The 27145-nt window shown below is 33.4% G+C and overlaps 3 protein-coding genes across 3 annotated transcripts; 2 read left to right on the top strand and 1 right to left on the bottom strand.

Annotated features, from left to right (window-relative positions):
• Window positions 1-1133: 1133 nt before the first annotated feature.
• On the top strand, window positions 1134-6336 carry LOC124921857 (probable inactive receptor kinase At5g67200). The gene is made up of 2 exons (XM_047462556.1): window positions 1134-2641; window positions 5399-6336. The coding sequence occupies exons 1-2, from the start codon at window positions 1207-1209 to the stop codon at window positions 6013-6015; spliced, it is 2052 nt and encodes a 683-aa protein (XP_047318512.1). The 5' UTR covers window positions 1134-1206; the 3' UTR covers window positions 6016-6336.
• A 5920-nt stretch (window positions 6337-12256) lies between these two features.
• LOC124920673 lies at window positions 12257-13767 on the top strand. The gene has a single exon (XM_047461217.1). It carries the CDS (start codon window positions 12335-12337, stop codon window positions 13571-13573), a length of 1239 nt encoding a protein of 412 aa, XP_047317173.1. The 5' UTR covers window positions 12257-12334; the 3' UTR covers window positions 13574-13767.
• A 56-nt stretch (window positions 13768-13823) lies between these two features.
• On the bottom strand, window positions 13824-15267 carry LOC124920674. Its single transcript, XM_047461218.1, has 5 exons — window positions 15193-15267; window positions 14761-14981; window positions 14278-14481; window positions 14086-14204; window positions 13824-14004 (listed from the first exon to the last, which is right to left on the bottom strand). Exons 1-5 carry the CDS (start codon window positions 15217-15219, stop codon window positions 13865-13867), a joined length of 711 nt encoding a protein of 236 aa, XP_047317174.1. The 5' UTR covers window positions 15220-15267; the 3' UTR covers window positions 13824-13864.
• Between the last annotated feature and the right edge of the window lie 11878 nt (window positions 15268-27145).

Here is a 27145-nt window from a genome sequence, read left to right on the forward strand (position 1 = left end):
AACGCTAAGTCACTTAGCGTTTCGCGACAAGGGCAAAATCGTATAAAAAAAAATAGAACACCACGAGCGCAAAAAAAATTATAAAATTCCACCAGGTCAAATAACCCGGTTTGCAAGGTCATTTCGTCAAATTTCCCCTCTTAAATTCCTCTTAAAAGTTGTAATCTTTATTATAAAATAAATAGATAAATAAAAATACAATTTCTTTGACTACACTTACCTCACGGAGATTTCACTTATTTTCCCTCACATTTGATTCTTGTAGACTTGTAGTAACCCACGGTCCTACAAATTAGGTATCTTGTTAGATTAGATTAGAATTATTTAAATCGTTCAAACATTCCAACAATATTTTATTTCTCTTTTCATTTTTATTAATGAAGTTATATCCTTGTATTAGTATGGAAACAAATCAAAATGTAAAGAGGAGATAAGAGGTATTTTTTTTCAACTAATTAAATTGTGTATCAGGGTTATAACAATAACTTAACCATTTCCAATTCCAAGTATTTTTTTAAAAAAATAAAATTATTAACTCCTCAAAATTATCATAAATTATTATTTTTTTTTCTTAGTCAAGGTTATTTAAATAATCTCAATTCAAACAAGTCGATTTTAATATTTTGGTTAATGAAACAAATGATGTGATTGTTGAGAAATGATTGATTGGAAAAGTGATTGATTGAAAAAATAATTTTGTGTGAATTATTTAAAAAATCTAAAGAGAACAATACCTTTGAATTTTTTAAATAATTCAAACATAATGATTTTTCCAATCATTTACTTCTCAATAATCATATAATTCATTTCATTTTCATTGACCAAAATAATAAAATACTAAAATACTTTGTATTTTAAATTATTATTTTTTATTTTATTTATATATATCAATATCCTTTAAGTTATTTTATCAAAAATAATCATCATCTCTTCAAATCATCAATAATTATTGTTTTTTTCTCTTTCAAGATTTTTTCAAAAAATTACAATCCTAACGCGGAAGTTTAAAGCAAAATCAAACGTGGCAATTGTTCAAATAATTTAAACCAAACAAAGACTTAGTGGGACAAAAATTCAAATTTATTCACTAAATACACACAGAGACTGTCTCGTGCTCATAAAAAGTATAATTTACTGAAACGAAAAAAGCATCAGTCAGCCATTGAAGAGAAAGCTTTCTATTCAATCCTTCTCCCTCTAAAAACAATGAATCCGCCAAATTTCTTCAAAACCTTATTCCCTCTCATCCTCCTAGTTTCAATCGCCACCGCCATTGCCGCCGTTCCCGACTCAGCGTTTCCCCCGGACGCAGTCGCCATTTTATCGTTCAAATCCAACGCCGATTTAGACAGTAAACTTATCTACACGCTTAACGAGCGATTTGACTACTGTCAATGGCAGGGCGTTAAATGCGTCCAAGGCCGAGTTGTTCGTTTCGTCCTTCAAGGCTTTGGCCTTCGCGGCGGTTTTTCTTCCAACACATTGACTCGTCTCGATCAGCTCCGAGTCCTCAGCCTCAAGAACAACTCGCTCGCCGGACCGATTCCAGACCTTTCCCCACTCGTCAACCTTAAATCACTCTTCCTCGACCACAACTCGTTTTCCGGTACATTTCCGGTCTCGTTTCTATATCTCCATCGTCTTCTTATCCTCGATCTATCTAGAAACAACATCTCCGGTTCGATTCCGGTTGGGATTATTGGTCTCGACAGACTCAACTATCTCCGACTTGATAGAAACTACTTAAACGGCAGCATTCCGCCGCTAAACCAATCGTCTCTCAGGATCTTCAATGTTTCCGGCAATAACTTAACCGGTCCTATTCCCGTTACGCCTACTCTTTCACACTTCAGTGTTTCTTCATTCTCCTTGAACCCTAACCTCTGCGGCGAGGTTATAAATAAACAATGTCCCTCCGCTTCTCCATTTTTCAACTCATCATCCTCCACTACCGGATACGCCCCGCCGGCGCCTCCGTTTCAACAGATTACACAGTCTCAAGGAATGGAGAACTCTCCATCTTCTTCCTCGCAGAAGAAGCACAAGAGATTTGCCGGGTTAATTTTAGGTTTTGTAGTTGGAACTCTAATCCTAGTTGCAGTCATTCTAAGCCTTGTCACATTGTTCAGCAAGTATTGGAAACCGAAACACAACACAATCTCAAAATCCAGGGTTGATTCTGAGTCCGAAGTTGCTGATGTAAATGTATCAGGAGGTGGTGCAGTTGTGGTGAGTGAGGTTCGGACTCGGAGTCATGAATTGGAAATGAAAGAGAAGAAATTGCAAAATACTGACATGCAGCGGCTGCATAAAAGTGGTAATCTGGTGTTCTGTGCAGGGGACTCGCCAATGTACTCGCTTGAGCAGCTAATGAAAGCATCTGCTGAGTTGCTTGGAAGGGGTACACTTGGGACTACCTACAAGGCATTGATGAACAATCAACTTGTGGTTACGGTAAAGCGGCTGGATGCTGGAAAGACTGCAATCACAAGCAGTGAGGCTTATGAGAGACATATGGAGAAAGTGGGTCAATTAAGACACCCAAATTTGGTTCCAATGAGAGCTTTCTTTCAAGCAAAAGAAGAAAGGCTCGTTATTTATGACTACCAGCCTAATGGAAGCCTGTTCAATCTCATTCACGGTGAGTGTTCATTACCTTTCTCATAGTAGTTAGTGTCCCTTAATTGAGCTGACTCACTGAGTCACTTGAACTAAGGCTGATTGATTATTTGATTACCCAAAAACATGACCTCTTTTAATGTGTCATCTGCTGGGGCTATTGTCCGTAGCACCCCAAAAAGATTAGTCAATCAATACTCCATGATGGCAAGTTGCTTTTTTTCCTTTGTGGGCACCACTCATATCAGTGGAACCTATTATACTTCATCCCATCTGGAAACACGTCTTAAGTGCTTATCTTATTAAATCAAAATTTAATTATAGCCATTCTTTGATGATGAAGTAATCATGTCAATTGGATTCACTTCCATTAAATCAGATCCAAGATCTGATTAATTAATTGACTGGTTTAAAAGTTCTCTAGAAATAGGTTTTTTCTAAAAAAAATACATATTAATTGTGGGAATAGTACATAGTACACCTTAACTAATTGCCTAATATATAGATTGCAGTAATGCACTGACAATTCAATTTTTTTCATCTTTTGAAAATGTTAGACCATCTCCTCCAACAGGCACCATAATGATATAATGAGTTTTGGGTGCCACTTTTTGCTCCAACCCATCTGTACAAAAAAAATTCAAAATGAGATTTTGTACTCTCTTTCCTACAGTGGCCCTTTTGGAGCATTTTGGCCATTTAAAAAAAAGACCCTTAGGTTATATTTTTTTTTTATAACTTTTATTTTTTTACATTTAAATTAATCCTTCAATTTATATATTTTTTTTAATTTTTAAAATAAAAAGTTAAATTTTATTTTAAATATATAATTAAATCATTAAATTTATTATATTTGAAATTTAATCTAATTTATTTTATATTTTATAATTTATTTTATATTTTTAACTTATATTTTATAATTTTAATTTTATAAATTATCTTATAATATGTTAACAATGTTTGTTTTAATATAATATGTTTATTTAAATATATTTAAATTATTTTGTTGTTTATGAATTATTGATATATAATTAATTTTATTTTAATTTATTAAATGAGAGAGAAAAGATTGGGGTTAAATATGTAAAATTGATAAATATATAGATAATATTAAGGTTAAAAAGTTAGTGTAAGAAATAAATATTCTAAGAATATTCTTTTGGGTTTGACTTTGAGAATATGTTTTTGGGTTGAAGATGAATTACTGTTTGATGTGATGTTTACTGCATTTTGGGTTTGAGAATGAGTTTATGAGTTGGAGATGGTCTTAACCTAAATTCTAATAAATTAGGAGAGAGGAAATGATGAACCAAATTGATAAATTCTAATAAATTAGGAGAGAGGAAATGATGAACCACATTGGTACGTTATTAGATCCATGGTACGTTATTAGATCCAGATATGATCTTCCAATGTAAGACTAAAGAATATTTAACATATTTTTTTTTATCTATAGATCAATTCCATGCAGTATATATAGAGTTGGGCCTAGTTCGGATTGTGGTTATTTAAAAATCTTAAAGGGAGATAAAAAATAATGACAGTTGATGATTTTGAGAAGATAATAATTGATATATATAAATAAAATAAAAAATAATAATTTAAAATAAAGGGTATTTTAGTATTTTGGATAACGATTTAAATGATGTGATGGATGAGAGAGAAGTGAAATGATGTTTGATTTTGTCAAACCGAACAAAGCCTTGTTTTTTGGGGGAAAATAGTTTAGCATCATTTCATTAAGAAAACTTAAAAGTGGGAGGGTCAAGATTCAAAGCTAGACGAACCCTAACTTTAATTTTAAGATGACAAACGACCCTAAAGTTTTTGAATGGTAGCAATCAAACATCAGTACAAACTAAGATTATAATTAACGTTCTCAATCTTTGTTGTTATTTCCAGAGTTGTTTGTTATGATAGCAAATAAAACATAGGTTAAATCTAGCCTCGAATTACAGAATAATACTTTAATGGTATAAAAGAAGAATAGAATCTGAGATTAGAATCATATAGATGAGAATACATTGAATAGAGGATGAGATATAGAGAGAATTGGGAAAGGTGAGAGCCTGTTAAAATGACATAACCCCATCCGTTTTCTTGGCTGTTGTAACATTGTTATTTGTTTTAGTATTCACAATTTAATTCAGTATTCTCATTTTGTTTTCGGGGGAGGGTGTCTTGTCTCAAACTATTCTCAATTCGGTATAAAAATCAAAGAGAACTTATCAATGATGTTTTCAAGTGTGAGCAACAACCTAAACTTAATCGGACAGTTGTTAAATACTTGTGATTGGTGTGGTTTTTGTATCCCTTTTGCAAATAGTATCATTTGCCAGAAACTTTACCAAATGATATTTTGGTATCCAGAGCATATATTCAATACAAGTAATTCTTTTGTAGTAATTGTATTGCTTTTGCATCGTGTAAGTAGTCTTGGTACACATCCATCTTCTTTCTTAGTATCTTACTTAAATGATATTATAATTTGATTGCAGTTAAGAGCCTCTGGTATGAAAACTAACTTGCAATCCAAAATGATGAATTTAGTTGCCTACTTAAGATAAATAGTTGGGTTGGTATAACACAATCATCGCTAAGGAAGAGTAGTCATGGACTTATCTACATAAAAACACCCGGGAAACTAAATAATTTTCTTAGTTCATAGAAATCAAATAGTGCCTAAATAAAGAAGTACATATTAGGAAACAATGAATTTTGGAAAGTTGATAGTTTTTAATGCATATTTTATTTGATTTGATTTGATAAAATACAACAGGATCAAGATCAACAAGGGCAAAACCTCTTCATTGGACATCATGCTTAAAGATTGCAGAAGATGTGGCACACGGTCTAGCCTACATCCACCAATCATCAAACTTAATCCACGGCAACATAAAATCATCAAACATTCTCCTCGGTTCAGAATTCGAAGCCTGCACAACCGATTATTCCCTCTCAATCCTCACAGATTCCTCTTTTAACACTCCCTCCGACCCCGACACTGAAAGCTACAAGGCCCCGGAGGCTAGAAAATCAGGCCGCCTGCTAACTCATAAATCAGACGTTTACGCGTTTGGGATTCTATTATTAGAGCTTCTAACAGGTAGACCTCCATCACAACATCCGTTCATCGAACCAGCAGATCTTCGGGGTTGGGTGAGAGCAATGAGAGATGATTACGAAGTTGGGGAGAATGATAATAATAATAATAAGAGGCTGGAAATGCTGGTGGATGTTGCAAGCATTTGTAGCTTAACATCAGCAGAACATAGACCATTAATGTGGCAGGTTTTGAAGATGATACAAGATATTAAAGATAGAGCTATGAGGGAAAAAGAAGAAGATGATGATGATGATGATCACCTGGGGACTATAAGCAGTAGCAGTGGATGATTTTGTTTATGAATTTTTGATAATTACTTAACAACAACAACAATGGATGCATGCAAGATAATTAAAGAAGATGTTGGAAATGAACAACATCAGAACAGTCCTTTAGTATGTTTATTGTGGAAGCAACAGCAATTCAGTTCATCTAGGTTTAGATTTGGGACTGACAGACCGACCGACCGTATGTTCTATATCATATTGTATGTTATCTAGACCATAGCTGTTGTAATGGTGGTGTTATTTTATTAAAAAAATGTACCAAATTATATTCAAAGTTTCAGCAGCGCCCACGATATTTTAATGGATTGATTGATTCTGGCACCATATATAATTGTCCTAGTTGAGGCCAAAGTTATGTCCTATTATGTTTATTTTTTAATTATTTGTCGCATTTAAAAAGAATAATACAATCATTTTTTTAATTGAACAGTCTGGAAGATTGTATCTATTTAAAATTTTATAAAAAAAAATAAATATCAAATTTATCTTTTATTTGAATCATCTAAAATCTTTTTCAAATCACATTTTTTTTCTTATTTATATAAAAAAAATACAATTTAATAAACGTACATTCTAAATATTTATAAATATTATTTTATTTAACTAGCACGTATATCCGTGCATTTGCACGAGTAATAATATAAAAAATTGAAAAAAAATATTACGGTAAAAATGTTTATGGACGGGTCAACCTACAATCCGACCCAAATATCTATTTACTCTCACATATATTCAAATTAATCACCGCTCTCGACTCGGCAATCCGAACACTTTAAAAATTAAGCAATATATATATATATATATATATATATTAGTTAGTTAAAAAGTTGAACTTATATTGCTAAAATGTCCGTTATCATCAAATTTGGTGTTTAATTTAAAATATAAAATGTTATTAGCCTAGTTGGTTAAAATGTTGTACTTGTTTTTGTTAGGTTGCAAGTTTGAACAATACCTATAGTATTTTTAATTTTATTTTTAACCGTTTTAAGTTTATGGACGGGTCAACCCACAATCCGACCCAAATATCAATTTACTCTCACATATATATCCAAATTAATTACAACTCTCGACCCGGTAATTCGAACACTTTAAAAATTAATCATCATTTTATATATATTATATATATATATATATAATTAATTGAAAAACAAAACATAATGAGTTAGAATTAGAATAAACCAGGTTTAAATTTGAGAAAAATCTATAATTTCGATGATAATTCATAGCCTACTATGCCTACAATACAAAAGAAAAAAATTCACTATCAAATCATAATTGGAGCATATATAATTTTGATAAAGAAATTAATAACATTGACGTGTCATTATCATGTCCTGACAAACCGACCTTACGTCACCATGAGTTTCTAATTAATATTGAGCTCAATAATTGACAAGTATATATATATATATATGTGGCAATATATATAAGGTGCTGATTGATCAAAATTGACAATTGAACACAGGAAACTAATACAAGTGAAACAATAATCTGTACGAATAATAAAAAATTGTATGCATTAAAATCATAATTGTCAAAACATTATGATTGATGATAGAATATATTGAATTGAATGAATAATAAACAAGTGGAATAAACTGTAATCAAACTAACCCATTTATATGTATATTTTAACTAGAAGATAGAAGAAGAAAAAGGAGTGGATAGAGATGGCCTCGAATATATATCTTTTAGTCCACTCTATATTTGATGTAGACTCATAGGCTAATACTATTGCTGGTAATCTTCAATATTTGGGATTTATTTTATTTTATTTTACTGAGAGTGTAAATTGAAATTTTGAATATATATATATATATATATATATATATATTATTATTATTTTTATTATTACTTTTTTTTTTTTAGTAAATCTCATAATTTGAGATTATTTGTTATAAAAATTATAAAAAACGAGATTCTGCCTAATGCTTTTAAACGTCGCTAATTTATTATTTGACATTTATAATAAAATAAATAATAGATCTATTTTTTTTTTTATAAAAATGATCCATGCAATTATATTATAAAATGAATAATCGTTTAAGACAACGACAAAAACATTACATTTGTGAAAAAAAATCACATAAATAATACAAAATTAACTTTTACAGAGATCTTCCATAATGACAATTAACTCTCTGATTGAATTTGTTGGCTTCCCACATCAAATCTCATATAATGTTAGAATGATAAAATTGTGAAAGTCTGCAACGATTGTTTGAGATTCTTAAAAGTTTTACGATTTTTCTCCAACCAAATTATCCACAAAAAATAATAGAGATATAACTCCATTGTTTCAGACCCGCAAATTTAACTGCCTCAATCCACGTTTTCCAACACGCATCAATGGTTCCCGGTATAACCCAATAAATACCAGTAATACTCTAAAGAATACTCAAAATACTAGCGACACCCTTACAATGTAAAAGGAGATGATGGGCCGTCTCCACATCCTTAAGACACAAACAATATCGATTAACTAAGACAAGACTTTTGTGCATACATTTATAATCAGTTAGAATGTCATCGTGTATCGCACTCCACCCAAAAAAATAGATCTTAGTGGGAGTCTTAGACTCCCATAATATTTCCTAACACAACTTAGTTGGAACGACTCTATCAAAGAGATAATAACAATGTCCCACATCAAACTTATACAAATTTATCCATTGCATCGTATCCTGGTTCAACGGAGACACCACTTTGTTGGCCACTAACGATCTATCAATAGAAGAAAACTTTCCTCAAATAATAATCTTCTATATCTGATACGATTCGCAAAACCTTGGGAGTGATGGTCGTACATATCTTTAATTGTGACATCTCTACAAATAGTAATATAGAGAAGCACAGGGAAGAGAATAACAAAACTCTTACCCCACACCATGTATCCTCCCAAAAACAAATAGATGAACTGTCACCCACGATAAACAAAGAATGTTCACGATAACTTTTCCACCTAATTGATATGTCACTCCATATGCTACATCTCATGGGGCGACTGGATATTTTTGTAAACTAACTAGACTAATCTAACCCATATTTGCTTCTGATCATATTACCCAGAGACTTCCCTATTCCAAACCAAAATGAGCACACCACTTTGACAATAAAACCTTATTAAAAGCACATAGGTCACAAAAACTCAAACTTCCTTAATCTTTGGCATTTTTACTTTGTCATAACTAACAAGATGTAAAAACGAAGACTCGAAAGACCCACATAAAAAATTACAATCAATCTCTCCATTTTTAATATCATGCTTTTAAGAATCACAAATAATGACATCATGTAAGTAGGCATAGATTTCAGCGTGTTCTTGATGAGAATTATACGACTTTCCTTAGAGATCAACTTTCTTTTCTAGATAGAGAGTTTTTTCCCATCTTAGAGATAATCGGATCCCAAGAGACTTTAGATCGAACCTTTGCACATAGTGGAAGACCAAGATACGTTTCAATGCCAAATTCCAAAATACCCGCCAAACAAGATATTCTCCTAGCCGACACAGAATTAGAGAAGAATATTTCAGCCTTGCCAAGATTAACACGAAGTCCCAAGAAAGCGCCAAATAACAACAAAATATCACATGTATTTGAAATTTTTACGGGAAGCCTATATTATACAGAGCGTATTATTAGCAAAAAGCAAGTGAGAAATGGAAAATGGAGCTCTCCTCGATCCGCAATCAACCACATGGATAAGTCCATTATTTTTAGCAAAGATCGTCATCATAAAAAGAGCTTCCATGACAATGACAAATAAAAATGGGACAATGGGTTGTCCTGCCTAATCCCTCCAAACTCTGGAAAAAGCTTTGAGAACTACCATTACTATAACATAAAATTTAGCCATGGAAATGCAAAATTTTATCCACCAGATCTATTTTTGCCCATTTCCATGCTAGTAATGACATCGAAGAAAAAGTTCCAGTTAATATGATCATAAACTTTTTCAATATTGTAGAAATATCTTCAAATATGGAAAGTCAGTAGCAAATCAATCAATTAGACAAATTGATTTGATAATTGACCGAGAAACTAATTGATTTGCAAATTGATTGAAGATTTGATATTAAATCAATTATATGATCTTATTGTTTAAATCATTTCTTTTTTTGCATATGTAATGTTTACTATTTAAGCACTGGAGTACTTATGTAACAAACAAAAAACACAATAAATAAAATTTCTCTCTTTTCTCAAATTTCTACGAATATCAAGTTTAACGAATACATATTGAGCACTATTAGAGTTAGCTGAATCAATGCACTCATTGATAATCAACGTTGCATCAAAGATTTAACGCCCTTTAATAAACATCATTTGATTAACATATATAATTGATTCTAATATCACATGCATCCTGTTAGCCAAATATTTTGAAATAATCTTGTAAAAAGACGTGACTAAATTAATAGGCCTAAATTTTTTTAGGCCTATAGTTTATGAAGACTTGCAATTGAGAACAATCGAAGTAGAATTCTAACTTTTGTCGAAAGAGGAGAAACGATAAAAAGGTTCAATAGCCGTCATAACATCCCCTTAAGGAATATCCACGTCTTTTTTAAGAAAGTCAAAGTGAAACTATCGCTAGTTGGAGCCTTGTCACTACCAACGCGTTAATAGCATATTCCACCTCCTACAATGTAAAAGTCTCTAAAAAATACACTTCAGCTCAAAACTAATAGCCACAAAGTTTATACCGTCTAACTTTGGCCTATCGAGAAACGGTTCGAGAAATAAATTTTTATAAAACTAGATAATATTTACGGAAATAGTTGGCTCACTCTCATGAGTAATCCTGAGAATTGAGATATAATTAATCGCATTATTTCTAACCTGAGCATTCGAAACATTATAAAAAAACTTTGTCTTCTTATCATCTTAACCAGGTAGCCCTACTACGCTAATGAGTCCCGATTTCCTCTTTCTTGCATAGTAACTCACTAATCAAATGAATTTGAGGGCTAATCTTATAATCGAACAACTCACACACAGCCCTATAAACCAATCAATAACATTAATCTTATATCATAAAGTATCAACCTTAGATCAAAAGTAATCACGGTCCCCTATAAACTAACTATTAAGCAAATTCCAAATATCTCTAAATTTAACAAAAATCTTAGAAGAATGTAACCCACATATCACTTGGTTCTCCCACCAAGTTTGCATCATCGGAAGGAAATCTGGTTTGATCAACCATTTATTCTCGGACCTAAATATACGATAAACCCTTAAAACTAACCTACGCTCAATCAAGATTAGTCGATGACCAGGGTAACTCCATGGAAGAACTTTTTGGAAGACATTAGCTACCCTACGAAAAATTGAATCGCTTACTAGAAACATGTCTAAACGAGTCCACTATGATCATCATCTCTCCTAAAAGTATATTGACATCCTTCTAATGGTAAATCAACAAACTCGAGATTCTCAATGGTTTCAAAAAATTCTCGCATAACACTCGTGAGTCTTCACACACATTTTCTTTCAGAAAGGGATCTAACCTCATTCATGTCGTCCATGAACACAATAGGAAGATCCCATAGACTAGCAATACTAGCCAACTCAGAAAAAAAAAACTTTGTCTTTAGTTGTGGAAGGACATGCCCATAAATAACCGAGATAACTCACCTAAAATTATCTCCACGATTTTTCAATTGAACGCTCATAGAAAATCTTCCAATACTAACATCCATTTTTTAATTTAACTACTGGTTTTTCAACTGAACGCTCAAAGTAAATCTTCCAATACTAGATCCATATGACTAATTTAACTACCAAATTTCAGTTAATTAAGAGTTTTATTTAATGATTTTCTAAAATTCGGTAATCAAACCATCAATTCGCTAGATAATTAGTTAAATTAGTCTTAACGAATTTTTATTTATTTATTTAAGTCAGGTAAATAATAAATTAATGACGTCATTTTAATACAAAAATACATAGAAGAAAAATTATGAGGTGAAATCTCATATCTCAAATTTAACAATTTGACCCATCTCTTATACTTAAATTCAAAAATAAATAAATACTATTTAAAAAAAGAAAATTATATGTAATTTGATTGATTATTATTATAAATTATTTTAGAGTTACCAAATTAGTTTAATAAAAGAAAGAAAAAGGAAAATACCAATATTGTCCTTTAACTGCCATATAAGCTTATCATCCTCTCTCTCTTACAACGCATGAAATAAAGTTCATTTTCTCTTTCTTCTCTCCTCTTTAAATAAAGTGGGGATGATTGTGGAGATGAAGTAGCAGTATTTCTGTCGTCGTCTATATTCGCGTAATTTTAGAGAGAAGCAATGACATCGCAAAATCAATCTGACCTAGATTCAGTCACCTCCTCTCCTCGCTCCGATCACCACCGTACCACCGACGATCTGCCACGTGTACGCTTCATGTGTAGCTTTGGCGGCAAGATTCTCCCGCGGCCACACGATAATCAGCTCCGTTACGTCGGCGGCGATACTCGAATCGTCACCATACCTCGCCGCGCCGCTACTTTCTCATCTCTTCATTCCAAACTCTCCAAACTCGCCGGAGAAACCAATATTAGCGTCAAATATCAACTCCCAAGCGAAGATCTCGATTCCTTGATTACAGTTACCGGCGACGAGGATCTCGAGAACATGATGGATGAATACGATCGTCTCGTTACCGCCGGCGGAAAACAATCAGCTCGCCTCCGATTATTCCTCTTCTCAAGTGACTCCGTTTCAAGAGCGAGTAGTATCAGTTCTCTCCTCGATGGATCGACTAAGCGCGAGCATTGGTTTCTCGACGCGCTCAATGGAGGCGGTGCCGCTGTTCTTGAAGGCGTTCGATCGGAGGTTTCTTCGATTGTATCGGAAGTACCGGATTATTTATTCGGATTAGAGAATTCGGAGGATAATCTTCCTCGTGAGCCGAAATTGAAATCGAGGTTTAACGTGGTGGATAAGGATAACGTATCAGTATCGGATCCTGGTTCACCTGCTCCAGTTGTATCATCATCCCCTTTCTGTTCCACCTCGTCGTCGTTAGCTCCTCCGCCTTTGCCGGATCTTCCACCGGTGAAGACCAAGCCGGATAACTTCGCTGCGGTAGTAATCGAACCAAAGGAGACTCCACCAACTCCGGTAGAAAGCCCAGTGGAAACGAACAAACAGCAGATATATATCCAGCAAACAGGTGGATACACTGATAATAATCCAATTTGGCCTCATTATCCAGGCACTGGTTTGCGTCATTTACCTGTTTATTACCTTCCTGGACAAATTCAGCAACAACAACAACTCATAAGAACTCCATTTGTTCAACAACCATTCCAGACACAGGCTATGAATCAGGTGCCAGTTGGGTTTCATCAGCATCCTCATCATATTTATGGTGGGATTAATGTAAGGCAGGGTCCCCCACAACCTTATGACATGTCTGGGAGACCTATTGATGGAACAACAGGTCAACCTATATACTATGGGTTGAACAATTCAGCCGGTTTTCCAGGCTATGCCATGGCTGCACCTGCACCGCCAGGCGACGAAGATCATCGAGAAATGTGAAGAAGAAGAAGAACAACAACAGGAAGGTTTGAGGAGATTCTCGTTAAATAATAATAATAAATTCATTATTAAATGTGTGTGATTCAATATGTAAGACTTACAATAGCTGTTATGTTCTGTTCTGTTCTATTCTATTATGTTTGCTGTTTGTACATACATATATATAATCATAAATTGTTGGTTTGGTCATTAAATGTTTCCAACTTCCTCTTTGTGTTTTCTTAAACAAATGGTCAGGCTAAAAAACAGAGCATCACGATGAATATTATTAAGATCTATACTAATAATAATCTAGTCTATATTGTGAAAGCCTGGAAGAAGAGAAGTGATGAATCCAAAGACAATCATCTGGACTTCTTTTACGATTCCCCACCAGCGGTTACCATCATTGTCTTCTACCGCATGCTCATTCAAAGCATCGGGCTGTTCATCTGAAACATGCTAGTAAGTTTTCATGTGCTATTTATTGTTCATAAGCTGATTTAAACCCTAAACTATTAGAACATACATACCTGGAACAACAGCATTCTCAATCCCTTCAGCCCTAGCAGCAGGTCTTGGTGGTTGTGCACGTCGCTGCATTCCTTGTGAAAGCCACCTTATCAATGGAGCAAGTGCACCGGTTTGATATCTAGTCAACAACCCGAGGAATCAAGTTTATTTATTATACTCAAAACATTTTAAACTTATAAATCAGTACTTACAAATAAACAAGGGAAGCAAAAAACACAAGGAGAGCAAGCCTTTGTCTTGATCCTTCTTGGTTGAATAGAAATATAACAGCTGCTAATTTCATAATGAGTAACACGTCAAGATGGATCGCAATTTGGAATCTCCTTACTACAATTTGTCTTTGCGGAACAGCCTGTTGCTGCTCTCCTGCTTCACCTGCAGTGCTCGAGCTTTGTCTTCAACAAAGCAACACTACATTAGCATGATAAACTTAAAAGAGACACTAAAATTATTCTCTTTTTGCTGTCACCAGCCATGTTATAATACTACATGATTTCCCTTCTAGAAAGTGAGCAGTTTTGTTCTTAATCCTAGATCAGGTATTGGTGCAAACAAGAAATCCATAACAACATGGGCAGCACAAAGAATGAAGGTAATAAACAATAATGAAAAACAAGAAGGAAGACACTAAAACTTGATGTTGGATCCAACAAGAAATAAAACTTCAAACTTACGTTGGTACATTATAAGTAAGAGGGATGAGATTGTTGGACGGAAATCCTGCTACGGGTCCAGCGAATGGAAGAACAGGAACAGCATAAATGCCTGCTCCACGATTTACCTGTTCCTCGTTCTGCACATGGAATGACCCCGGAACAAGTACGGGATAAATGACTGGAAACATCTGTATATTACCATTTTGTAAGTGTTCAAGCCCATGAAGTGCTGCTGGCATCTGCTGCAAGAAGACCAAGTTACAAATCATACAAGGCAATTGAGAATGTTTAATTGTTTTTTTAATAAGAGCTGACAAATATGGATTGAATACACAATGTTTTCCAAGGAATAATGCATGAATGTTTTAAGAAAAGCTACATTGAAAGCGATCTGAAAGTCTGAAACCTTGTCCAGATTGATTTGAAATGATGAATTAAAAGCGAAGATACCTGATCGGCGCCACCGGCTTCCGACATCGTGAAGGAGATGGTTTGTAGCAAGTGAAAGCTGAAGAAGCCTCGATGATAAGTGGTAACCAAAGAGGAAACCGAAAAAACAGAAAATCTATTCACAGCCAGTGATCGCGAAAGCCCATGGTAATTAATGGCAAACCAGGGAAACCATATACATTAAAATTTTGTAAATTAACCCCAATACTTATTTATCATTTCAAATTCACTCTCGAGATTAATTTTACTTTCGGTTAGACCCTTTAACTAGTTACTAATTGTTCTGAATGTTAATTTAATCCACAATATTATATTTATTCACCAAGTTGAGACAATTTCTTAATTTCATCTTTCACCTAAAATATTATAGTGGATATTCATGATCTTGTAAATTGTCTCATATTTATTAAAATATATATATATATATATATATATATATATATATATATATATATATATATATAACAGTGTTAAGTTTTTGACAAATAAACTATATTGTACACATAAATATTTTTATTTTATTTTTAATCCGCGTAATTGGTATATACTTAGCATTGCTCCCTTTTAATTCCTATTACTGGAAATTCCATCAACCCGAACTTTAATCCGGTCGTCGGTGATGTCGTAGGCATCCATAACCTCTTCGGTGGGTGACCTCAGTGTTATTACTTTGTATATGCATCTGAATTGGTCCTCTGTACTAACCCTCTCCTCTAATGGCACTTAAGTCCTTCTCGAACACAACCACATCAAAATCCTTTTTTTTTGTCGCTAACTCAACTACTAACCCTCCAATTCTGCCACTAGCCTCCAGAATTCTCGGCTTTTTCCACTACTAGTCGGATTTCCTATCAAGCTTGGATCTTTCCTTAGATGTTGGACAAAAAAAACATGGCATTCAATTTTGGGAGAGGAAGAGAGAGCTTCAACTTGAATTTGGTCGTTGTCGTGACCCGTTCAATTATGATCTTGAACAACGTTCCTTTGATAAGTAAATGTATCTTTATCCATAATTGTGTATATGAGAATAGGTTGAAGAGAATAAGATAGAAAGTAAAGATAGTAAAGATGATCTTGATAAAGAATAAGAAGAAAGAAGATGATATATTAAAAAAGATGAAGAAATTCAACATTCAAAGTCATGCCCTTTTATAGTTACTTTATCCTCTATTTATACTAATCTATATATGGATTATTATTACAGGGAAATAGATACAATGTCGTTTAAAGACCCATTTAAATATTTCGGCCTTTTAAATGAGATTTAATTTAAAGAATCGTTTTTGAACTGATTTCATTAATTTTTCTAAACCGGTTCCCGTAGTATCTTCCGAGATCTGAAGTGGATTTGTTACAATTGTTGGACGGTCACGACATTCTCCTTCTCTTAAAAATCCCCTTGTAGAACGGGGCTTACTTGCAAGAAATCGTTCACAAAAGTCTGGAAATTGAGATCTAAAGAACGTTCAATCTTCCCATGTCGAATCTTCTATAGGAGTATGGGTTCAATGAAATATGCTTGAGCAACACTATAGTCTCTGCGTCTAATCATCCTCCTTTCTAATATATTTTCTGATTGTAGTTTAATTTATCCATCTTCTCCAACTAACGTCAGTGTTTTTTGTACAACTTAAAATGGTCCCATCTTAGCTCGAATAAGAGAGACATAAAACACTAGATGAATCCTACAATTTTTAGGTAATTTTAACTTGTAGGCTACTTTCCCTAGTTTTTCCAAAACAAGAAAATGTCCAAAAAATTTAGCAAATAGTTTGATGTTTCTTCGTGTAGATGATGTTGTTTGTCGGTATGGTTGGAGTTTTAGGAAAACCCAATCTCCCACTATAAATTGTCGATCTTGTTGATTCCGATCAACATACTGCTTCATCCGGCTTTGGACAATGGTTAAATTGTCCTTCATTATCTGACACATTCAAGTTCTTTCGAGCATGAAGTCTTCTACCGCTCCTACTTAAGTTTTGGTCATTGTTTCCAATGGTAGTGGAAGTGGAGCTAATCCGTACAAAGCATGATATGATGTTAGTTTCAATGATGTGTGGAAAGTGGTGTTATAGCCACCCATTTGCTTCACTGTTTTGGTTTGTAGCCGCCCATACACCTCAAGTAAGATTCTAAACATTGATTTACTCTTTCAGTTTGTCCATCAGTTTCTAGATGATATGTACTCCATTAACCTTTAACAAATCTTGTCAAAAAAGACTGATAAATATAGGATCTATATTGGTCACAATATTCTCTAGTAGCCCATGTAACCTATAAATGTTTTCAACAAATAGATTCGTAATTTGTGTTGCAGTATAAAGATGTTTCAGTTTGATAAAATGATCATATTTTGTAAATCGATCTACCACCACTAACAATGTTGTAAAGCCGTTTGATATTGGAAGTCCTTCAATAAAGTCCATGGATATGTGCAACCATGATGTGTCTGGATTGGTAATGGTTGTAATAGTCTTGCTTTCTTAGAACTATCCTTTTTGAAACGTTGACAAATATCACGGTTTTTAATTAGCTCTTGCGATTCTCGTTTAAGTCCTAACTAGAAAAAGTTTCATTTTACCCTTTCATTTGTTGCTTGTATGCCTAAGTGACCTTCTAAACTTGTGTTATGCAGAACATTTAGAATTTCATCTCTTAGAGTTCCTTTGCTGCCTACACATATCCTGTTTTTATACTTGATGATATTGTCCACATTTTTGTATAATGGACATTGATCAGGCTGTGAAGCCAACAAAATTACGATTCTTTGTATTTCTTGGTTCTCTTTGTATGATTCCTCACCTCTTTCTGCCAGGTCGACATAACAATGGATAACATAGATAATGAAGCTGATTCTCGTCTTGATAGGGCATCTGCAGCCATATTAGTTTTTCCTTTTTTCATACATTATTGTGTAATTAAATCCAAGTAGTTTAGATAGTCATCTTTGTTGTAAAATTGTAGTAGTTTTTTGTTCCATTAGAAATTTCAAACTTTGATGATCCGTTTTAATAATAAAGTGTCGTTATATAAGTAATGTCTCCACTTTGTAACTGTCATCAATACCGCTAGTAGTTCCTTTTCATAAGTAGAAAACCCTAAATGAGCCTTAGATAGAGTTTTGCTTAATTATGAAATAGGTCGTCCCTTCTGCATTAGAACTACCCTAATTCCATAGTAACACGCATCTATTTCAACTTTTAAATCAATGTTGAAATTGGGTAGTGCTAATACAAGAGTAGTAATGAAGGAATTTTTCAAATTTGTAAATGCCTTTTCTGCATCCTCTCACCATTTAAACATCCTTTTCTTCAAAAGCTCGTGTAGAGGTTTGTTGATAACTCAAAGTTACATACAAACTTCCTATAGAGCCTTTATATTTTTTGGAACTGATCACTCTTGTATGTAACTCATCTTTTGTGGATTGACCTCAACACCTTGACCACTAACAAAATGTCATAAATATTCCAACATTTTTAATCCAAAAGAACATTTGGACAATTTAACGAATAAACTATTGGCCTGTAAAATTTTCAAAACTTCTTCAAGATGGAATAAATGTAATTCTAATAATCCCTTTCTTAGGCATTTTCGGAAAATTTCGTTCATGAGTGCTTGAAAAGTTGCAGGTGCATTAGATAATCTAAAAGGCATAACTCGGAATTCATACAACCCTGAATGAATCCTGAAAACAGTTTTATGTACATCCTCCTCGCGAACTCGTATCTGATGGTAACATGCCCGTAAATCCTACTCTGTGAAGATTGTTGCTCCATGTAGTTCATCCAATAGTTCATCTATTGCAGGTATTAGATACTTGTCTTTGACTGTTATTTCATTCAATTGTCTATAATCCACACAAAACCTCCAAGTTCCATCTTTCTTTTTGACCAAGATCACCGGAGAGGCAAACGAACTTGTGTTGCTTCTTATAAAACATGTTGTCTTCATTTCAGCTAATAATGATTCAATTTCACCCTTCTGAACAAAAAGATAGCGGTAAAGTATTTAATTAGGTGGATCCTAACCCGATTTGAGATTGATGGCGTGGTCCGTTATTCGTACAGGTAGAAGATTTTTTGGAACTTCAAAAACCGTCTTATATTTTTTGATCAACCTCTGGATATTTATACCAGGTATTATTTTTGCCTGGATTATTTTATGTTGGTTCAATTTCTCTCTATCTTTAACTTCCATATTATATATTTGACATACAAAGCATCCCAATCTTTTATTAATACTCTTGCTAATTGTTTCTCCACTCATCAGTATTTCTTTCTTTATTCCCGTATAAACGTATTTTTGATTCTTTGAGTCTTGCTTTTATACATCTTTTCGAATAATTCAGACTTAGTGTTCTAAACTTTGCCATCTAGTTGACTCCTAAAATAATATCACAATCCCCGAGGTTGATTGTCCTTACGTTAAATACGAACTCATATTCTTGCATTTACCATTTAAGATTTGGTAGAATGTGTCGACTGTACATAACTCCTCCACCTGCAATAGTTACCGTTAGTGGATTATCCTCTATAAGTTCACATCCCTATTATCAAGCGGTCCCTTCATCAATAAAGGACAGAGTACTGCTACTGTCGATAAGTATTGTTACTTTTCTCTTCTTAATTTGTCCCACAATCTTTATAGTATAATTACTTGCATTACCGTTTATGGTTTGAACATACAATTCTCCTCCATCCACCATTGTATCATCATCTACTACTTTTTCCAATCTCAATTTTTCTTACAACTCATCATCTAATTTAATCATGAATAATTGTCGATCTGCACATATATTACCCTAATATATTTTTCATCACATTTAAACAAAGTCCTTTCTGTTTCTGTTCTTGTATTGATGCCCAGTTTACAGATCGAGCTTGTTGTTCTGAACTTGAGGTTATTCCATTATCCTTAGTGATATTGGTCCACGCTAGTTTTTGATGATTCGTCTTTATGGTTTCTCCCATAGTTCTACTCGACTGTCTAACATTCTTTGGTAATGGAGCTAAGAATTCATCTTTATCATTTGCTAGTCGAATTGATTTGTCTAATGTTTTAGGTTCTAACAGTTTCAATGCCTCTTTTAATTCATCACGCAAACCACCAGAAAACTTTGAATATAATATCCTTCGCTTTGAGGAACATTCTTGGAAATGACCAATGATCGTAACTCCCTCCACTAGTCAATGTAATCAGTTAGTGTCCTGATTTGTCTTAATTGATGAAATTCAATGATAACATTTTGGTGGCCCACTTCTTGAAATGCTATTAGAACTTCATTAGTAAGTCATCCCACGATTGAATAGTATGATCTACTAAATAATCTGCGATCCAAATATCAGTTCGTCTCGTAAAGAAATATATAACATAATTCACTTTTTTGTAATCCTCCATTATGAAATTTCCGAAGAATTGATTTTCCCTTCGTACATAACCCCTTGAATTTGTTCTATCAAACATATCAAGACCGATTCTAGGATTTCTTAATGATAAATTCCCTATTGATTGTAACCCCATCCCTTTTGTTGTATGTGGATCGTATGCCGTTTTAACATAATTATTGTCTGACGGGTTTCTATTCGGTCGTCGAAAAATGCCATTTCCTAGAGGAGTGTCTTTCCTTATTGTGTTTGAAGAACTGGTCCTTTTTACTCTTTCATCCGGTTGATTGGTAGATATTGGTATTTATTCACAATTTGTTTTTAAGTTCTCAAAAAACTATGATTGCATTATTTTCGGTCGTCTAGTTGCATCTTGTTGTTGTCTTGCGGTTTCTTGTTGGTGTCTTGCGGATTCTTGTTGTATGAGTTCAAACTTTTTTACGTTCTCTTGTTGTAGCAAATTGAATTGAGAAATGATCTTTGATTATGTCGTTCTTTGTTGTTCTTGAATTACTTGATGTATCTCTTCAACTTTGCTTGTGAATGTTGCCTCTATATTGTTGATTCACTCTTCTAATTTTTGAAAATTTTCTTCTGTAGCTTGTGATCTCATCATATTTTCAGCGGAAGTGTTGTCGAGGATAGATGGCTTTGATACCAATTGTCGTGACCCGTTTGATCACGATCTTGAACAACGTCTCTTTGATAAGTAAATGTATCTTGTATCCAAAATTGTGTAGATGAGAATATGTTGAAAAGAATAAAGTAGAAAGTAAATAAAGAAGATGATATATTAGAAAAGATGAAGAAATTCAACATTCAAAGTCATGCCCTTTTACACTTATTCTATCCTCTATTTATACTAATTTATATATTAATTATTATTACAGGAAAATGGATACGATGTCGTTTAAAAGCCCATTTAAATATTTTGGCCTTTTAAATGAGATTTAATTCAAAGAATTGTTTCTTAACCGGTTTTATTAATATATTCTAAACCGTTCCCGTTGCATGCTCCGAGATCTGAAATGGATTGGTTAAAATTGTTGGACGATCACGACATTCCCTTTCTCTTAAAAAAATATTTCTAAATTTAATAAAATTACTTTTTGTTATATATAAAGTTGTAGGTTTTTAACTTTTTTTTTTCATTACAAATATAAAAAAATTTCAATTAATTTTAAAAATTATAAAATAAAAATATAATTATATCTAAATTAATTATAAAGTAGAAAAGAATGAAGATATATGAGAAATATTATTTAGTATCTCATTTTTATATATATTAATTTGAGAAATGATTGAGAGAGGGAATTTGAGAAGGAAGGAATGAGAGAGAATGATGTGTCCCAATTTGATTAACCAAAAAATAACAAAATTTAACATATCATTCCCTCCTTCTATCACCCCTCTATTAATTTATTAAATTAATATAGCAGTTAATAAAATATTAATAATTTTAAATATTATAAAATTATTTCAAATATTTAGTACTTAAAATATTAGAGCTTTTTATTTGTTAATTCAATTTTTATCTCTAAATATTTAAATAATTAAATATTTATAATTCAGTGTTACTATTTAAATTTAATTTTCAGTTTATCAAAGATGATGTTTTTAAAAATCTTCTCAATTAAACTGAATAATGGTGATTAAGGGCTTTTTGAAATATCTACATTCTTTACCCATTTAAATTTGATGAACCAATATATATATATATATAGTTTGAATTCAGTAGGTTGGGTTATTATTATTTTATTTTGTATGTGCTTTTTTTAATAGGAAATTGACCAATTGTTCAATAATAAATATACAAGATGTTAGAATAATATGATACATCAGTAAAAATAAAGTTTTAAAATTGTTTAAAAAACCCTTTAACATAGCTAAAATATTAAGTCTTAAAAATATATATGTTTTTATTCTTAATAACGTCTTTAAAATTGTTTAAAAAACCCTTTAACATAGCTAAAATATTAAGTCTTAAAAATATATATGTTTTTATTCTTAATAACGTCTTAGGTTGAATTAAATTTTATTTCAAGGGATATATCAGGGTAAATTAAAATTTGAAAAATTAACCTTTTATTCCTGGCAAAAGACTAATATACCCCCAAATTAAAAACCATATTCATTCTCTTCTTTCTCTTCTTTCCTTCTATACGGCCACCTTTCTCTCTTATTCTCCCTCATCGCAACGCCCCGACAACGAGTCGTCTAAGAAAATGCTAAACTTAGCCCCCGACGAGATGTCTGTTTCTTCTGCTTCCCCTCCTTCCGATGTCTGCTATCCCCCACGACTGACACTAGCATCTACGTCCAAGCAAACGCCGAACTCTAGCCCCGCCGATGGATAAGTTTGTTATTGATTGATTGTTATAGTTGGTATTGATTGTTATAGCTCGTGCAAATGCAATTTTTTTTCTCATGCGCAAAATGCAATTTAAAGATTTGAACTAGACTTATCCCATTATTTGCAAACTAGACTGATGAGAGTTTTGAAATACTATTTAAAGATTTTATAAATTTGAAGGCCTTGATTTTAGTTAGCGGTGAGGGCTTCACAACTGATGGTCTTACTGCCATTACTTCCAATTGCAGGTATATGGTTCTATAAATTTGATTTGTTTCTCTTTTTGCTGTTTTTGTATAAATTGAGTTGTAATTGTTATTTCAGATTTCTGAGAGAGTTAGATCTTGATTTGTTTCTCTTTTTGTTGTTTTAGCCAATCCATTTAACTTTCTTAACATTGTTTTACTTGATTAATCTTGCAGAGATTGTTGGCTAAGTATGGGTCTTTGATTTTAGTGATATCTTTTATGAGTTTATTTGTATACCTGATTGTGACCCCATCAGAGTCTGGTGGTGCTAAAGGAAGCAAAAAGAAGTGCTAGGAAATCGGTTGTTCTCCTTTGCTAGGACTTTGAGATAAAATCCACTTTTTTGATAAGTTAAAGCGCGACCACTCTTTTAGATTTTTTTTTTCTGTTTGTGTTGTGTTTATATATTTTGTATGTGTTTTGGTTAAAATTTTTGTTATAACTAGTTACTAAAAAACACAATTTTACTCCTTTTGGTTTGTTATAACTTACATGATTATAAGAGGTGGATATTCCTCAGGCCTCCATGAGGTCCTGGGTTCGAGCCTGTCAGGCGGCAAATTTTGTGTCTGGTTAAATGGTTAAGTATGTTTGCGGGCTATATACTTAACCTGCGGATTTTAGTCGCACTCTATAAGAGTAGCATAACCTAGCGTTCTTTAAAAAAAAACTTACATGATTATGATTACTTTTTTTCATCATTAGAGTTTTATTTCTAGCACAATTGTACAACCAAATGGATTGAGATGCTTTAGGCAATTATTGATTGAGATCTAATTATGAAACCAACCCTAAACCGTTTAATAAACTATCAAATGCCTATTTATTAGGACAATTTGGTTTGAAATGGTGTTATTTTCAAATTAACTTATGTAATGGTTCATGTAAAAACAACTTAATCAATTGAACCATTTAGATTTAAAACAACCATATTTTCCGAACGAAACAAGGATTATAATAAAATGGAACCATGAGAGAGCATCTCTGTTTCCAAGCTAAATCCATTCACATTCACATACAAAAGTACAATTTTTCTCCTAAAAGCATTAAATAACCACAAACTTAAACAATTAAAAAACACTAGTTATCGTGGGCTAATCAAGTTGAAACACCTTCATCTATCGGAACCGTCCAAACAAAATTAGGGGCATCAATCCTAGGTCAACCGATTGTGGAGCTTGCATCAAAATCTTCTCAAGACTGTCAATAGGCACCGAATGATTCAATCTTCTCAAGTTGTGGAACTTGCATCAAAATCTTTTCTAACTCTCTCAAAATCTGAAACAACAATTACATCCCAATTTATACAAAAACAACAAAAAGAGAAACAAATCAAGTTTATAGAAGTAGCAAGGTAATCAGTTGTGAAGCCCTCACAACTAACTAAAATCAAGTCCTTCAAATTTATAAAATCTTTAGAAAGTAGTTCAAAACTCTCATCAGTCCAGTTTGCAAATAATGGGATAAGTCAAATTTAAATCTTTAAATTGAATTTTGTGCAGGCGGAATATTTTTTTTGCATTTGCGCAGACGCAAAATGCGCGCTTACGCTAAATGCATTTGCGCCAACTATAACAATCAATATCAGCTATAACAATCAATCAATAACAAACTTACCCATCGGCGAGGGCTAGAGTTTGGCGTTTGCTTGGACGTAGATGCTACAGTCAGTCGTGAGGATAGCAAACGTCGGGGGAGGGGAAGCAGAAGAAACAAACATCTCGTCGAGGACTAAGTTCAGCGTTTACTTGGATGACTCGTTACCGGGGCGTTGCGCTGAGAGAGAATAAGAGAGAACGCGGTCGTAGAGAAGGAATAAAGAGAAATAAGAGAAGGGAGATGATTTTTAATTTTGGGGTATATTAGTTTTTGTCAGTGGTAAAATGTCAATTTTGTAAAATTTAATTCCCTTTTATTTTTAGAATAACCCTGATATCGGGAAATTGGACTAAATGACCCTGAAGATAGGGTCATTTGCCTCTGTGGTCACCAATAATTAAAATTGATCTGGTGACCACTTTATTTTTTTTGGACAAAATTACCCTTTTCGCGTAACGCGAAGTGAGTTCGCGTTTCGCGAAGTGAAACAGTGTTGATATATATACTCAAATTTTTTCATTTCTCTCATTTTGTTTCTCTCTCAAGGTTTCTTCTCTCTCATTTTGTCGGCGGCGGCGTAAACTACGGCGACGACGACTATGACCTGAATCTACAAAGATAAGAAACCTCATCCCTGAATCGATGTTTATAATACATATTTATGTTCTTATTTGTATATCTTCATTCGAAACCCTAACCTAAATCGTTTTATTTTCATGTTTCCGGTATCTTCATCTAAAAACCCTAAATGAATTTATGTTCTTATTGTCTATTATCTTCATTTCAAACGATTTATGTTCTTTTTAATGAAACCCTAACCCTAAATCTGTTCATATTGGTTAATATTGGTTAATATTGGTTCATATTGGTTCATATTGGTTCATATTTGTTCATATTGGTTCATTAGTTTGTTCATCTTATTGTTCTTTTGTCGATGATGATATTTGCAGATGATATTGTTTCTGCTAGTTACTTAGCGTTTCGCTAGGCACTTATCGTTTCGCTAGGCACTTAGCGTTTCTCTAGGCACTTAGCGTTTCTGCACGCGCGCGTAGGAAGTCGAAGAGGCGCGCGTATGAAGTCGAAGAGGAGCGCGTTAAAAAAAACCTTTCTGCATTCATTTCTTCCATTTTCCCTCTTCTATCCTCTCGAGTCCTCTCTCTCTATAACCGTCTCTTCACTGAAGGACATTGCCAAGGACGATCTGCCCGTCTTCTATCCCCTCGTGTCCTCTCTCTCTAACCGTCTCTTCATTAATCTCAGGTTTGATTATTTTTTTGGTTGTTGCATGTCTTTTTTTGGTTATGGGTTTTCATATTTGCATGTTAAGTTTTAGGTTTTGGCTGTTTCTGTTTATTTGTTTAGGTTTAGAGTTTTTGCTTGTTTCTGGTTATTGGTTATTGCTTTAGGTTTAGGGTTTTCACTTGTTTCTGGTTATTGGTTATTGTTTCTGGTTTATCAATGGGCATATCCCATATTAGGGTTTCGCGAAGTACTTATCGTTTCGTTAAGTACTTAACGAATCGCTTAGTACTTAATGTTTCGTTAAGTACTTAACGAAACGATAAGTACTTAACGATTCGTTAAGTACTTAATGTTTGCGATAAGTACTTAACGTTTGCGGTGGTTTATGTATTTGTTCTTACATTTTTATTGTTGTTCCTTTTGTAGATGGCAGAAACCACAGTTCCTGATTTTCCTGGTCGGATTTCTTGGAAAAGCGCCCTCTGCCTGAAGAAGATTGTTATGAAGTTTGAGGAAATAGATCTTGTGGAGAAGGTGTACAATACCCAATTCAGATATATATTCTCAGCGCCAGTGTTGCAGTTCTCATGAACTATTGTACATCACATGTTGCTTAGGAGGGTAACCTCAAACTCCAAGGAGATAACTTTCAATATCAATGGGAAGCAACTTGTATTTGGTATGAAATAGTACGCCTTAGTGACGGGCCTAAACTTCGGAAGGTTTCCTGAGGTGAACGAAGAACAATGCCGAGGTTGTCCACCTCTATCGGTAAAATATTTTAAAGGGAAGACGAGTGTAGTAATGCAAGAGTTGGAGACTGCTTTTTTGAAATGCAGAGATAAGGAAGATGCATGGAAGATGGGGCGGGTATGCCTGATTTGCCAGTACCTATTTTCATTTGACCCAAGGAGGGTGGTATTTTCAAAAATCCTCCACATGGTCGAAGACGATGAAAGTTTCCTCCGATTTCCTTGGGGGAAGGTGACCTTTAGAGCCACCCTCAAGGGGTTGAACAAGAACATGAGACATCTTAGTTACAAATATTATAAGAAGAAGAAAATGAGTGATGATCCTTATGCTCCTTTTGCTTATAACATTTATGGGTTTGCACTGGCATTTCA

The sequence above is a fragment of the Impatiens glandulifera genome, chromosome 1, assembly GCF_907164915.1.
Source record: "Impatiens glandulifera chromosome 1, dImpGla2.1, whole genome shotgun sequence".
NCBI classification, from domain to species: Eukaryota; Viridiplantae; Streptophyta; class Magnoliopsida; order Ericales; family Balsaminaceae; genus Impatiens; species Impatiens glandulifera.